Source organism: Tursiops truncatus, chromosome 8, assembly GCF_011762595.2.
Source record: "Tursiops truncatus isolate mTurTru1 chromosome 8, mTurTru1.mat.Y, whole genome shotgun sequence".
Classification (NCBI taxonomy): Eukaryota; Metazoa; Chordata; class Mammalia; order Artiodactyla; family Delphinidae; genus Tursiops; species Tursiops truncatus.
This window is the reverse complement of record NC_047041.1, coordinates 46,084,688-46,097,227: the sequence shown is the minus strand read 5'-3', so window position 1 is coordinate 46,097,227 and position 12,540 is coordinate 46,084,688. Positions and strand designations below refer to the sequence as shown.

General features: G+C 39.2%; 1 protein-coding gene across 12 annotated transcripts in view; it reads right to left on the bottom strand.

Annotated features, from left to right (window-relative positions):
* Window positions 1-6,163: 6,163 nt before the first annotated feature.
* Window positions 6,164-12,540, bottom strand: part of PICALM (phosphatidylinositol binding clathrin assembly protein) — a 107,679-nt gene continuing 101,302 nt past the window's right edge. For 11 of the 12 annotated variants that reach the window (XM_019948686.3, XM_019948687.3, XM_019948688.3 and 8 more), the window contains 2 exons: window positions 8,875-8,977; window positions 6,164-7,608 (listed from right to left, as the gene is read on the bottom strand). In XM_019948686.3, the coding sequence (XP_019804245.1) occupies window positions 8,885-8,977 (93 nt within the window). In that variant the 3' untranslated portion in view covers window positions 6,164-7,608; window positions 8,875-8,884. The remainder of the gene's footprint in view (window positions 7,609-8,874; window positions 8,978-12,540) is intronic. The other variant, XM_019948691.3, reaches the window with a different exon arrangement.

Sequence of the window (12,540 nt, the reverse complement as noted above, 5' to 3'; positions counted from 1 at the left end):
CTTTCATCTTAAAGAAAACTCTTCCTTGGCCTGTATGCCCTCTGCTTATTGTCCTTTACCTTTTTTAGTTCATAACCAAGCTTCTTGATACCTCTACATTCTTCCCACCTCCTCGATTCCATGTAATCTGTCTTCGGTCCCTGCAATGCCTCGGTATAGCGAGGGGTAGGGTTTAAATTCCTACCTGCTCAGTCCAATGGGCAAGTTTGAGGCTTTATTTCACTTGAGTTGACTATTCCTGACTTCAACTATGTCCTTGACATCTCTTTATTGGTTATTCTCTAGTTGACTGTTCTTTCCTGGTCTCCATTAATTCTTTACTACCCTTTAATGGAAATATTCTCTGGGACTCATCACTGAACTTATCCTTAGCCCGCACAGTTGTTCCTTTGGTAATCTTGATCACTGTGCTGTATTCTTCCACATATTTCCCATACTTTGGGTTAATTTCTTTAGACTTCCAGAAGTGGGATAACAGGGCAAAGGATACAAATATTTTTATGGCTTTCTGAAAGGACTAATTTACAGTGCCCCTAAAAATGATGAGTTGCTAGTTTTCCCTCCCAGGAGTGACAGGATTTGTACAGTGAAAATAGGTTAAACGTATAGATGCAAAGGGGCAGAAAACTCGAGTTCTATTCAGTGAAGAGAAAATGCCTGAGCAGAAGTACCTAGAATGGAGGTATGAGAAAGGTTGAAATTGTTGTAGACCTTGAATACTTGATGAGCATTGAGCCATACAAGCACACTGAAGGATTCCAGCAGTTAAAGTGCAGGATTGAAGGGGAGGGGCTGGAGCCAACCAGACAGATGAATCCAGCATGTGATGGATAATCCCCACCCTTCTCTGGAAGCTACAAATTGAGGAGAAAACTGTCAAGTGGCGAAACTTCGTGAAAATGTATGGTAAGGCTGCAATTGAGAAACTACGCCTGAGAAGCTGCTTGTTAATTGTGAAACTAAAAATGCCTGTGGGTCCTTTAGTTTCCCATAACACAGGACAAGTTTCCTGGGCAGTTCCACTTACCTTCTAAATTTCATATGAAAGTAGAACTCCTGCCGATGAGTGGGAGCCCCTCTTCTCTACTGGGTAGCCGGCAGGGAATCTTGTTCTCCTAAGCACTTCAGACCAGTATTCCTCCTGTCTTCAGTGGAGACTCCTTCCCTCCACCTCATTGTCAGCAGACCAACCCTTCCCTGAGGGTTGAAAACATATCTTACCTTTGGTTGGCTTGGCAACTGGCAGAGCTTGGGGGTAGTGTACACTGGCTTCTAATCTGGAATGATAACAGTAAAGATCTGAGTCTCTAATTGTCTACTATCTGCTGATGTAAACTAATCCATGACACTCACGCTGCTTTGTGTTGCAGGGATGGGGGGGCGTGGCTTCAGGGAGGAATGCATTCCATTAACCTGATCTCTTAGTCTCTGATATGAACAATTCCTATTTTCAAACTTATGTGCTATACAGCAGTTGAAGTCCCCTAGCTAAAACCCCACACCCAGGTTATTCATCTGGGTACATTTTCTAAAAGTATAATTGCTGGGTGAAGGGTAAGAACTCTCAAGTCTTCTGACAACATATCACCAAAAAAAAAAAAAACAAAAACAAAAAAGGTGTACTGGTTTATACTCACTTCAGCTTTAGATTAGCAATCAAACTCTGTGTACTCCTGCCCATGCTGTTATACAGATGCCGTCTGACAAGCAAAATGGCATCCTCCGTAACAGTATACAGCACAGTGGTTATGGCAGACCTGGAGCCAGACCATAAGGGCTCAGGATTGCAGCTCAACCACTTAGTTGTTAAGGATCACACAGTAAGTGACTTACCCCAGCGGCTAGGCCTGTACCCTTATCTACAAAATAGGTATAACAAAGGTGCCTCCTTCACAGACTTGATTAAATGAACAATCTGTCCAAAAACACTCAGAACAGCCTTACACTTGGAAAGCACTGTTGTTTTCATTTGAATTTTTCAGTTACTACTAAACTCTTTTCATTGGTCATTAGTATTTCATCTTTGGTGAACTGTTTTTTTAAATCATATCCTTCCCCTTTTTCTATTTGACTGAGATAGTCACCTGTATTTTCCTTCATCTTTATAGTTCCTTACATTTATACTTAACTCACTTGGAATTTATGTTGGTATTTGTTGGAGGGAATTCCATCCCCCTTCCCCAAATAGATATATGATGCTAGTAAAACTGGCTTATATAAATACTCTTTTGAAATGCCATCTCAATCACAGAAACACCTCAGTTATTAGGTTCATTATTTGTATGAGAAAAACACTTGTTTCTCCTTTACTCACACTTACAATATACACCAGATGTGTGGGTTTTCCACACAAATTTTAGCACAAACCCCATAGGTTACGGGCTCAGTCCCACGAGATTGCCTCCCCCCACAAGACTTCAGAGGCCAATTACAAGTCCAGGTTGTCACCTGTACTCCTGACTGATCAGCTATAAATCAGGGCTCCTGTGACTGACCCCCTTCTTGGTTTTGATAATTTGCTAGAATGGCTCACAGAACCCAGGAAAACACTTACACTTTACCAGTTTACTGTATAATAAAGGATATGATAAAGGATACAGATGGACAGCCAGATGAAGAGACACATAGGGCAAAGTCTGGAAGAGTCTCAAATGCAGGAGCTTCTGTCCCCATGCAGTTGGGGTGCACCACCCTCCTGGCACATGGGTATGTTCACAACCTGGAAGCTCTCTAAACTCCTTAATATTAGCATTTTTATGGAGGCTTCATTCACAAGGGCACAACTGATCATTAACTCAGTCTCTAGCCCCCTCCCCCTTCCTGGAGGATGAGGCTGCAGCTGAAAGTTCCAAGCTTCTAATCATCTCTTGGTCTTTCTGACTGGCCCCCATCCTGAAGCTATCCAGGAACCTATCAAGAGTCGCCCCATTAGAACAAAAAACACTCCTATCACCCAGGAAATTCCAAGGGATTTATAAGCTTTGCGTCAGGAACTAGGGTCAAAGACCAACTATTAGAACAAAAGATGCTCTTAGCGCTCGCCTATCACTTAGGAAATAATAGGGGTTTTAGGAGCTCTGTGCCAGGAACCAGGGACAGAGACTATAATAATGTATTTTCTATCATTTCACATGATGCTATTTCGTTCGTCTTCCTTTTACGTCAATATGACACCAGTTTATCGTACCTTTATCGGACGAAGCAAATTGTCATTCCTTGATTTGTACTTTGGACCCGTAGTGATGCAAATTCTGTCCACCATGAATTCCAAATGCTACATTTCAATATAGTTGTCAAAAGGTCAGCTCCTAGCAATAGCTGTTACGAGCCGCAAACACTGGCGTGGCCATTCCTGCACCTGCCTCTGAAGACTGCTGGCTGGGCTCCTTGGGCTCTCTCCCTGAGTCTTTCCTCTCCTACAGCAGTGCCTCTGCCTCCTCCAGGTACGTGACACCTGCCATCAATGAGTAATCACACAGAAGTGAAGAGCTTTTCAGTGGCTACCCTACTTCAGGACAAAAATGATGAGAGAAACGCAGACTTCACTGCCGTTTAGGACGCCACTGAACTAGATGGCAGCGCCAGTGCAGTGTGCTTGATGCTTCCATTTGAAGTGTTCTTGAAATGTCAAGCGAATCAACTGCAAGTTCTGCACATCAGTGCAGACCCCGGAGTCCAGGTTCGCGAAGGAGAGAGGGGGCTGCTTACTTCTCTTCTGATATTTCTTTACCTCCACTCCAAGCCAAGGTCACAATAATCCAGTGCTTATTTATCAAGAGCACAGGACAGCTGCCAAGTGCCCAGGATCAAGGCAGACGGGCAGGCGCCTGACTGCAGAACGCTCAGACAGGTTGAGGTTTAGCTCCCCAGGTGATTCTCACACAGAGACTTATTTCAAAACCAACTTTGGAATTAGCTTTTGCAGGAGATAAAGGAAAAGCTCTTTGGAATGAGAACTTATTAGGAAGTGAAGCTTCCATAAAGCTTTGTCCTTGCTTTTCTCTCCTTCTAGGTGTATGCCTAAACCCAGCGTAACCTACTCTGCCTCAGAATGGTCACACCTGCCCCGATAGTAACACCACAGAAAGACCTTAACTTTTGACAATGTGGGTAGTTTCATACAGCATAAAAACTACACCTGCATGCTGCATCAGTTAACAAAGGGGACATTTCCTAAGTGCTTATAGCAAAATTAGACTAAAATACTAGCTAGAGACTTAGAAAGCATTTCTGGTTGGTGACACACTAAATAGAATGCCACTTCTTAGTAAAAGCAAGGAATCAGCTTGAGGTTTTCTGAGAGAGACTGCATGGAAGATGATACAGCAGCCTTTCCATCCAGAGCCTATTCAGACTGCAGAATTCTAGGTGTAGTCAGACCCACGGAAGGTAGCAAATGTGACAGAACAAAGATCTAAGCTAGATGCAAAGGCTGTGGAGCCATCTTTTCTCGAGGATAAGATAGATGAAGTTCACCTGGCTGAATGCTGTGGCCTTCCCACATACTGTGAGCTAGCCACTGGTGAACACACAGGGGTCACCCTCCCCTGAAGAGAGCTCCCTCCCCTGAAGAGAGAGATTCTGTTTTTCTCCATGGAGTGCTGGAGAATAAGCATTTACATCAGTACTCTGAATTCTCAAGAATTTGGAAACATGTTTATTAGTGACAATAAACAGGAGAAGAGCCTTGGAATTACTTTAGTTCAAGGAGAAACTTATCCCATAAAGGCCTGCTTTCCAGGGGTAATGTTTTGTTGGCTCGTGGAGAAGTAAAAGATTCCTGCTCTAACATAAGGCCTCTTCCTAAATATGGACTCTCACAGTCAATGGTTAAGAAAAGTATATCTTAAAAATATAATGAACAATAATAATGAGATGTTAAAAGGAAAAATTTTGCAAATGATCTGGGATGGGTTAGCTGCCCTCTGCTAACAGTCTTAATCTCTTTCTGCAGCCACTACCAACTTGTTAGCTGGGTAGTAAGATGGCGGGGGCATATACAGGTTTAGAACCTGATTTAGTTATGTATTTTTTTATGTATTCAACAGCTGACTTACTTCACTTACTTTTTTTTTTTTTTTTTTTTGGCGGTATGTGGGCCTCTCACTGTTGTGGCCTCTCCCGTTGCAGAGCACAAACTCCAGACGCGCAGGCTCAACGGCCATGGCTCACGGGCCCAGCCGCTCCGCGGCATGTGGGATCTTCCCGGACCGGGGCACGAACCCGTGTCCCCTGCATCGGCAGGCGGACTCTCAACCACTGTGCCACTAGGGAAGCCCCCACTTGTTACATTTTGATTAAAGTTAACATGCTCATGTGTTTTGCAGGAGGTGGGAAGTATGCTTCATAGGAGAAGACCATCTGAGAATAGACAGTGGTCATCAGGCTTGACCACAGAGGGAAATAATTCCCTTTTCAGTTTATGCACAGACAGAACAATGGACCATGAAGCAAAGACCTGATTCCAATGTCTGTTAGCTTGTCAACCTGAGCAAGTTCCTTATTCCAATCTGTAAAATGGGTAAAATGTGGATAATACTAATCCAACAAGCCCAAAAGTTTGAACAATAAGATGGAAATGTTTATGAAGGATTTCACAAACTTGAATATGTTGGGGGAAAAAAAAAAGTAGTATAAAAGGAACAAGCCATAGACCTCAAATATAACATCCACTCAAACACCACCAGGAGAGACAAATCAAAATCTGTGATGATGTTAAGGAAGTTAACTTACAAAAGTACATTTTCCAGTCTGTATGAAAATGGTTTAATAATAGTGAAACTTAAAAAGTGGTAAAATTAACAATGTATATTGGTTAAAGACTATGTTTTCCAACCATGGCAAATAGTATGCAGACATTTATCAATGCAAAGCTTTTAGTCCCTCTATCATGTACTCTGGATCCTACTTACTATTCAACATGAAACACGATACAGTCAGAGGTTTCTTTGGCAGACATAATCACATGCATCAATAGGTCAAATTCAAAGCATTTTCTCCCTTAAACTTACCTGACCGAAGGCGTCTGATCAAAAGACAAAAATGAACAGTTTTAATAAGTAGTTCAGTTTCTAGAAGGTAACAAAAGTACCAAGATCAAGCTTCTTGGAAGTTAAGTTAAAAGAGAAATAAATTTTACATTTTATTAAATCATCAAATATAATCACTTGGGTATACTTTTATTAGCAAAAAATAATAATACCAATGATAAAGAAAAGAGGAAAAAAGTAAATGTGCCTCAGACCAGAATACCATAACAAAAGTTTTGTGGAAGCTGCATTTTATTTGAAAATCCACCCATTTTTGCTAACATACATTTTAATATTGTAAACAAAAATAGAATCTGCAGAGACAATGCAACAAGTATGCTTAACTCATGTACAGAATTGCTTTCCTACAACAAACTGTCCTTCTTAAGGCCCCTCTCAACCCAAATGTTAAGATGTATTTACACAAAGCACCGATCAACAGTGCAGCTTAATTCTTCGCTAACTAAACTCTTGGCTAGACATTAACTTTAAAGATACTATTTCCCCTTATTTAAAAGGTACATGATCATAACATGGCATGAGCCAAATAAAAGGTTCAAGGATTTTGTCCCCTCCCCTCCCCCCATAACACCTCCTAGAGTTTTACTGAAAAGAAGGAAAGTCTTGAAGTGAAAGCAATTCCTCACATTCATTTTGGAAAGGCCCTAATGTCAAATGGAAAATAATGACATGCCAAGCACAAAGCAGTAAAGTCCCTTCCCAATGCACTAATGCTGAATTTAAAATGTAGTGCTTTTCCCAGTTCTGTGAACTGTTCCCTTGCAAAATCCTAGGCACAGAATTGACTATAAGGATTAATGCATTTATAATGCTTCCCTAAATCCCATAGAAACTGAGAATTCTTAAGCGATTCAGACCTATGGACTTGCCTTAAAATATTTAGTGCTCTGTATGTCAGCTGAAAAGCATTCTGAATCAGATTCATTCTTATGGATAAAAATCAAACATACTGTGTACATCCATACTCATTTTCATAAGGAGGTTTGATACAATATTAATGTTACGTAAATTGATAATCATAAATAAATACAAATACTTAAGGAATGTCTACTGCAAACTGAATATATAATTTTTTAAAAAGAAAAGTTAATTTTAGTTACTGTTTCTGTATCTGTGAGGACTGGAGAAAAGAAAGATACTGCATAATTAAGAATTATGATTTGATCCCCCCAGAAGAGTCCTGTTGCATTACAGTAAAGGACACAGCTCTTCTCTCCAGGCAGCTTTTCCAAATACAAATTTCACTCTTTCCAGATAAGGGCTTTTCTTGGTAGGTTACTGATTATGGGTATTAACAGGAGATGAAAGAACTGAAGAATTAGTCACCAAAAAGACAGTCTGAATTCATGGCAATTCTTGGCTTTATAAACTGTATTGATACGTTCTCCTATCGACTAGTCCCAATTTCCTTCATGGGCCTTCATTGGGTTACTGTAGCATTCTAATGAGAGTTTAAGAGACAGCAGTTTGGATTTTGCTGGAAGTAAGTATTTGCTGCTTGAGCACTTGTCTTTTTGGAATAATTCCATTCTCTTCCATCTAGTTACATAAACTGTATCTGGGGGAAAAAAAAGAGTGTAAGTTAATTCACTGCATTGTAGGGTATCTTCTCATAAGTAAAAATGCTTTGTGCCTCTTACTATTCAACTTGCCTGGAAGTGTTCATGGCATGCTTATCACAAACCCTGATTACAAAACGAAGTCAGTATTATCAGCTTATCATGAGCCAGAACTCAATATTTGAAGCATAACTACAGGAACTTCCAAATATCTTTCTAATTACTAAAAAACCAAGGGATATGGGAAGAAAGAAGACGAATGATTTTTCCATGACAAGTTCAGAAAATCTCTCCATGAACACAAATATTCCACATAAAAATCTCATTTAGGCAACAAGCAAAATTTGAAATATTATTTCCAAATATTATAATAAAATCAGAGATAATTAAGGCAACAGTAATATTATATTTATTAAAAATTTCTGATATAAATCAAAATCTGAAAGATCTACAAAAGAATACTTTTCAATAGGGTGTCAACTAGTCACTCAGATATTTCACTCATGATATCTTTATCCTTTAAACTGCTCATCCAAAGACATTACTGAAATGATGTGCTAATAAACTGTTGTCAAATCAGAAGAGTACAAACTCTCAAAGATCCAGAAGGTGTATCTACACTGGGGGCTACGGCATCAAGAAGAACAAATGACATTGTCTTCCAGGAAAAGAGGCAGTGTGGATCAAAAGCAGAATCTTTCTATCAAAAAGGGCACTAAGTATTCACTTGCCTTTAATTTAAAAAAAATATATAAGCTGTTTTTTTGGAAAATACTACTATTTTAAAATGAAAAAGGCATACATAAAAATATAACCCTTTAAAGAAATTGTTAAAATGAATTCTTCACAATGAATCCTGGCCATTATGTTAAAACTAAAGATGCTCCTAATAAAGCTTGAATCCAGTGTGTAAAATTGTGTTGTTCTCTATAAATCTTTTAAGACTGAATAAAACACCCAGTTTTTAACGGCTGGTGTTTGAGCTCATCCATCTGCTGTGCACAGTGGATGCTTATATGTACATATGTGAGATGGTCTTTTGATTTCACATCTTCTAATAATGTTAAAGATATTTTCCAAAAGTTCTTTGTCCTTATGCCCTGTCTTGATCTATTCTTCACCTAAAGAACAGAGGAGGAGGAGAAAGAGAGGGAACCTAGAGTCCTTTAAAGAAACAGAGGAGAAGAGTAAATTGTGCTTAATGTTTGGTAATTTTTAAAAGTATTGATATTTAAGTCCCCATCTCCCCCAACAAGCAGCAATACCTAAAGTGATTTATAAGAAATCCTCCAAAGAGAGCTCTGCAAAAGGGTCCTTTCCTGAAGCTCTGTGAGGACTGTGACTGGAGGGGCTGGATGCTGCCGACAGCTGGGGGAAAAGAAGACAGAGAGAGGGAAAGAAAAAAAGATCTCAGAATGACAGAACATGAAAGCAGAAAATGTAATGAAAGAAGAAGTGGTTTTTGTTTTGTCAACTTTAATAAATATAATGGCAGCCCTTGCAGAAGGTGGAATTATTTAAACAAAAGTTTCAGTCACACGTCTAGTTAAAAGGGTATCCAATGGCATGTGTTTTTCAGAAAACAAATTCTTGTTTCTGAATTCCAAAGGAATAAAGTCTTTTACCCAAAAAGGTTGAAATAAGCTGACCCATGGTTAAGACTTTTATTTTATGTGTGTGTGGGAGAGGGGAGGACGGGAACCACAGCCTAATTGTGAGCCACAGAAGATGGCTTCCTGTGTCCAGGCTGTCTGTCAAACGGTGTGTCAAATCTGACCTCAGTCCAGACCCAACACATCTAGCTGCAATACCCTTTCCTTCCTTCCTCATAAGAGGTGGAAAGTCCTGTTCTCAGTGTTTACACTTTTTTCACATGGAGTTGTCTCCTGCCTGTTTATCTGGACATGCCACAGCTGATGCTTATACTTTGGGAGGTAGAAGGAGCTTAGAGGTTATCTGGTCCAACTACCCGCATACTGCCCTGAATACATGGAATACTTAAGATCTTTGGTTCAGCTTCCTGTTAGAATACATTCACTTGATTCTTGGAATTTGCTCCTGTTGTTTAATTTGAATATACAGTAAGGCAAGCAGACTGTTGAACTCCATAACATATCTTTAGTAACCCTAAAGTACCAAGATGTTCATTTCATACATGTATCTCCTTCACCGAGCCTACTTTAAGAGTATTTTAAACCAAATATGAGCCATTTTAGTTTGGAACAAACTTTTAATTTTTTCCTCCTCCTGCAGCAGATTGCAGAGGCATGAACAGGAATGTTCAACTGAGCATTAAATCAAAGTTAAGACTAAGTAGAAACAGTTTCAATTCATACCTCAACATTCGAATTCCTATAAAGGATTTCAAGGCTCAAAATCTGTCTTTGCTGGGTCAAAGTGATCTCATTTCTACCTTTTTATTTTCTTAAGAAAAGCACTATAAAGAATGAAGAGCCAATGAGCTTTCAACAAATATTACACCACAAGTATGTGCAATTTGTTGTTTTGGATGCCAAGATTAATTTACAGGTTTAGAAATCATCTTCAGTTATATTAGTGGTTGAGTCATTTTCTTAATCCATACCTTGTTCTCAGAAATAAATGTTCAAAGACAATGGGAAGAGACAATGGAAAAGTTGATGGAATTACACAAGCAGCTACAGATGGGAGGACAGGACAGCAGGTCTGGGTTTGGAGATTCAAGTATCATACGTGCTGAGACAGAATAAGGTGCAACTTATTAGAAAGACATTTCCTCCTCACCTTTCAGACCAACCAGGATGACCATTCAGAAGCGAAATGATTTTAAGTAAAGTGATCCCTGAGCTGGAGGGAGTTTAAGATTAACTGGGTTTTTCTCCAAAACAGATTTTCTTTTTCATTTGAAGTTAAAAAACAACAACAAAACCCCCCTGCTTACTGCAGATAGCTAAGCATCCAAAATCAACAGTCTCCCATGAGAGCCCCACACTGAAACATCTTCTTAAATCAAATTTTCATGAGGGCAGCAGTCTGAAGACCTGACAGTCTCAGGGGAAAATGTCCCTGAAGAATATGGTCAAAGGGAGCACCAGAATTCTGTTCTTTTCCATATGTGAGCATACTGCTGGAGAAAAGTCCTGGAGGCTCAAAAACAATGTTGAAGAGGATCAATTTTCCTTGAGGGAAGAAGTGCTAGTTTCTAACTAATACTTCTACTATTCTGTTAAATTGGCAAAACAAACATACACACATGTCTTATATCTATAAAAAATATGTAGCTAAATTAAAACATGAGAAAACAAGACTTAATATCCCTGCAGTAAGTTTCGTATCATCAACATCCATTTCAAGCAGATGGAACCTTGGCCCAGACTGGACTGGCTGACTGCAGCGAGTGCCAAGGACTGAGCCATGGAGCAGCCCTTCACCAGCGGGCCCCACCCCTTCCTGGCACCTGTACCGAAGCATAGGCACATCTTGCACTGGTGAGAAGGTAGTCAGCTCAGCGAGTAAATAAGGAAGCAGAAGGAAAGGAAATATACTGCAATCGCCCAGTTAATGCTCAAGGAAAGAAGGAAGAACAAAGTACACAAAGGAGTAACAGGATCCTGGCGGGTGAGAAGCAGCAGGATTTAAAGAGCCTGAGAAAGTCAAGTTAACCCTACTTTACTTATAATTCTTGGGAGTAGATTAAAGAACACGTAGGGTTGCTACGTACTGGAGGATAAGGAATTTAAAAAAAGAAAAAATCCAATGACCATCATTAATTACAATATCACCATATTTTACAAGCCAGCGTAAGACAAATTGTAACTGACCATTCCAGTAAAATTCTACTACAAATATGCCAACACACACACACACACCAAACAAAAGAAAAAGACTTTCACTCATTTATTTCAAGTAACATTCTCTATACCAAAATTCCCACAGAACTAAAAAATTAGTACAGCTATCAGTTTGTTCAAATTAAATCGACCTACCTCACAACTAAATATGCCATTTAAACAAAGCAGTCAGTCTCACTAGTCTAATACAGACATACTTAAAGTCTTCTCATTTTATAGGAAAATGAAATACTGAGAAGCAGTGAAAGAAGAGCCGCAGATAAATAAAAATACTAAAATGTACAAGTAGTTGATGATGGCAACTCTCAGCTGACATTCCTTCACCCACTCCCGCCACTCTAATCAACCTTTAAAAAAAATATGTTGAAATAGAAAAAAAAAGAATCTAATGTTACCAAAAATCTTTGTTTTTATCTCCAGAGCAAAGATTTTTTTTTGGCTGTAGTGTGTGTTTAGTATAGTAAAGACAAGAGTACAGAAATCGTAAGTTAACTTTATAAAAAAGCAAACATACAGAGAATAAAGGAATTTTTAAAAAAGAATTCTATCAGCACACTAAAGATCATAAATAAAAATGGTTACTCCTTCATTCTACTCCCATTCAACACCAAAGAAAGAAAATTTCATATTAGAACAGGAAAATAGCATCAGTCTCAGAAAGTGAACCTAGTGCAATTGAAAGCTTACGGGAGAATAAAAGACTGGGTATTTAAGGACAAACCTGGCTGTGCTTAAAATTCTTAGCGAAGAAGCAAGGTGCCACATCTTTACATTTGAATTTGTATCCAAAAGCCTGGATAGCAAATAGCAATGCTGTAAAGACTCATTTTGTCTTTCTTGAAGAAGCAAAGTTAACATCTTAGGAAAAAATGGGCGTATTTCCTTTGCCTGGGATGAGAGAGCACAGTTTTATGGAAAGGAACCTAATCCTGGCTCTTTTGTAAAATGAGGTTAAGAATATCAAGACCCAATACCCACATCCCCGTTAATGGCTGTCTTGAGGATTAAAATATACAAAAAGCACCCTGGCATATGTTAGTCACTCAAATATTAGTTCAACCTTCCTTACCACCTACAATCAAATGCTCATCTAGTCTTACA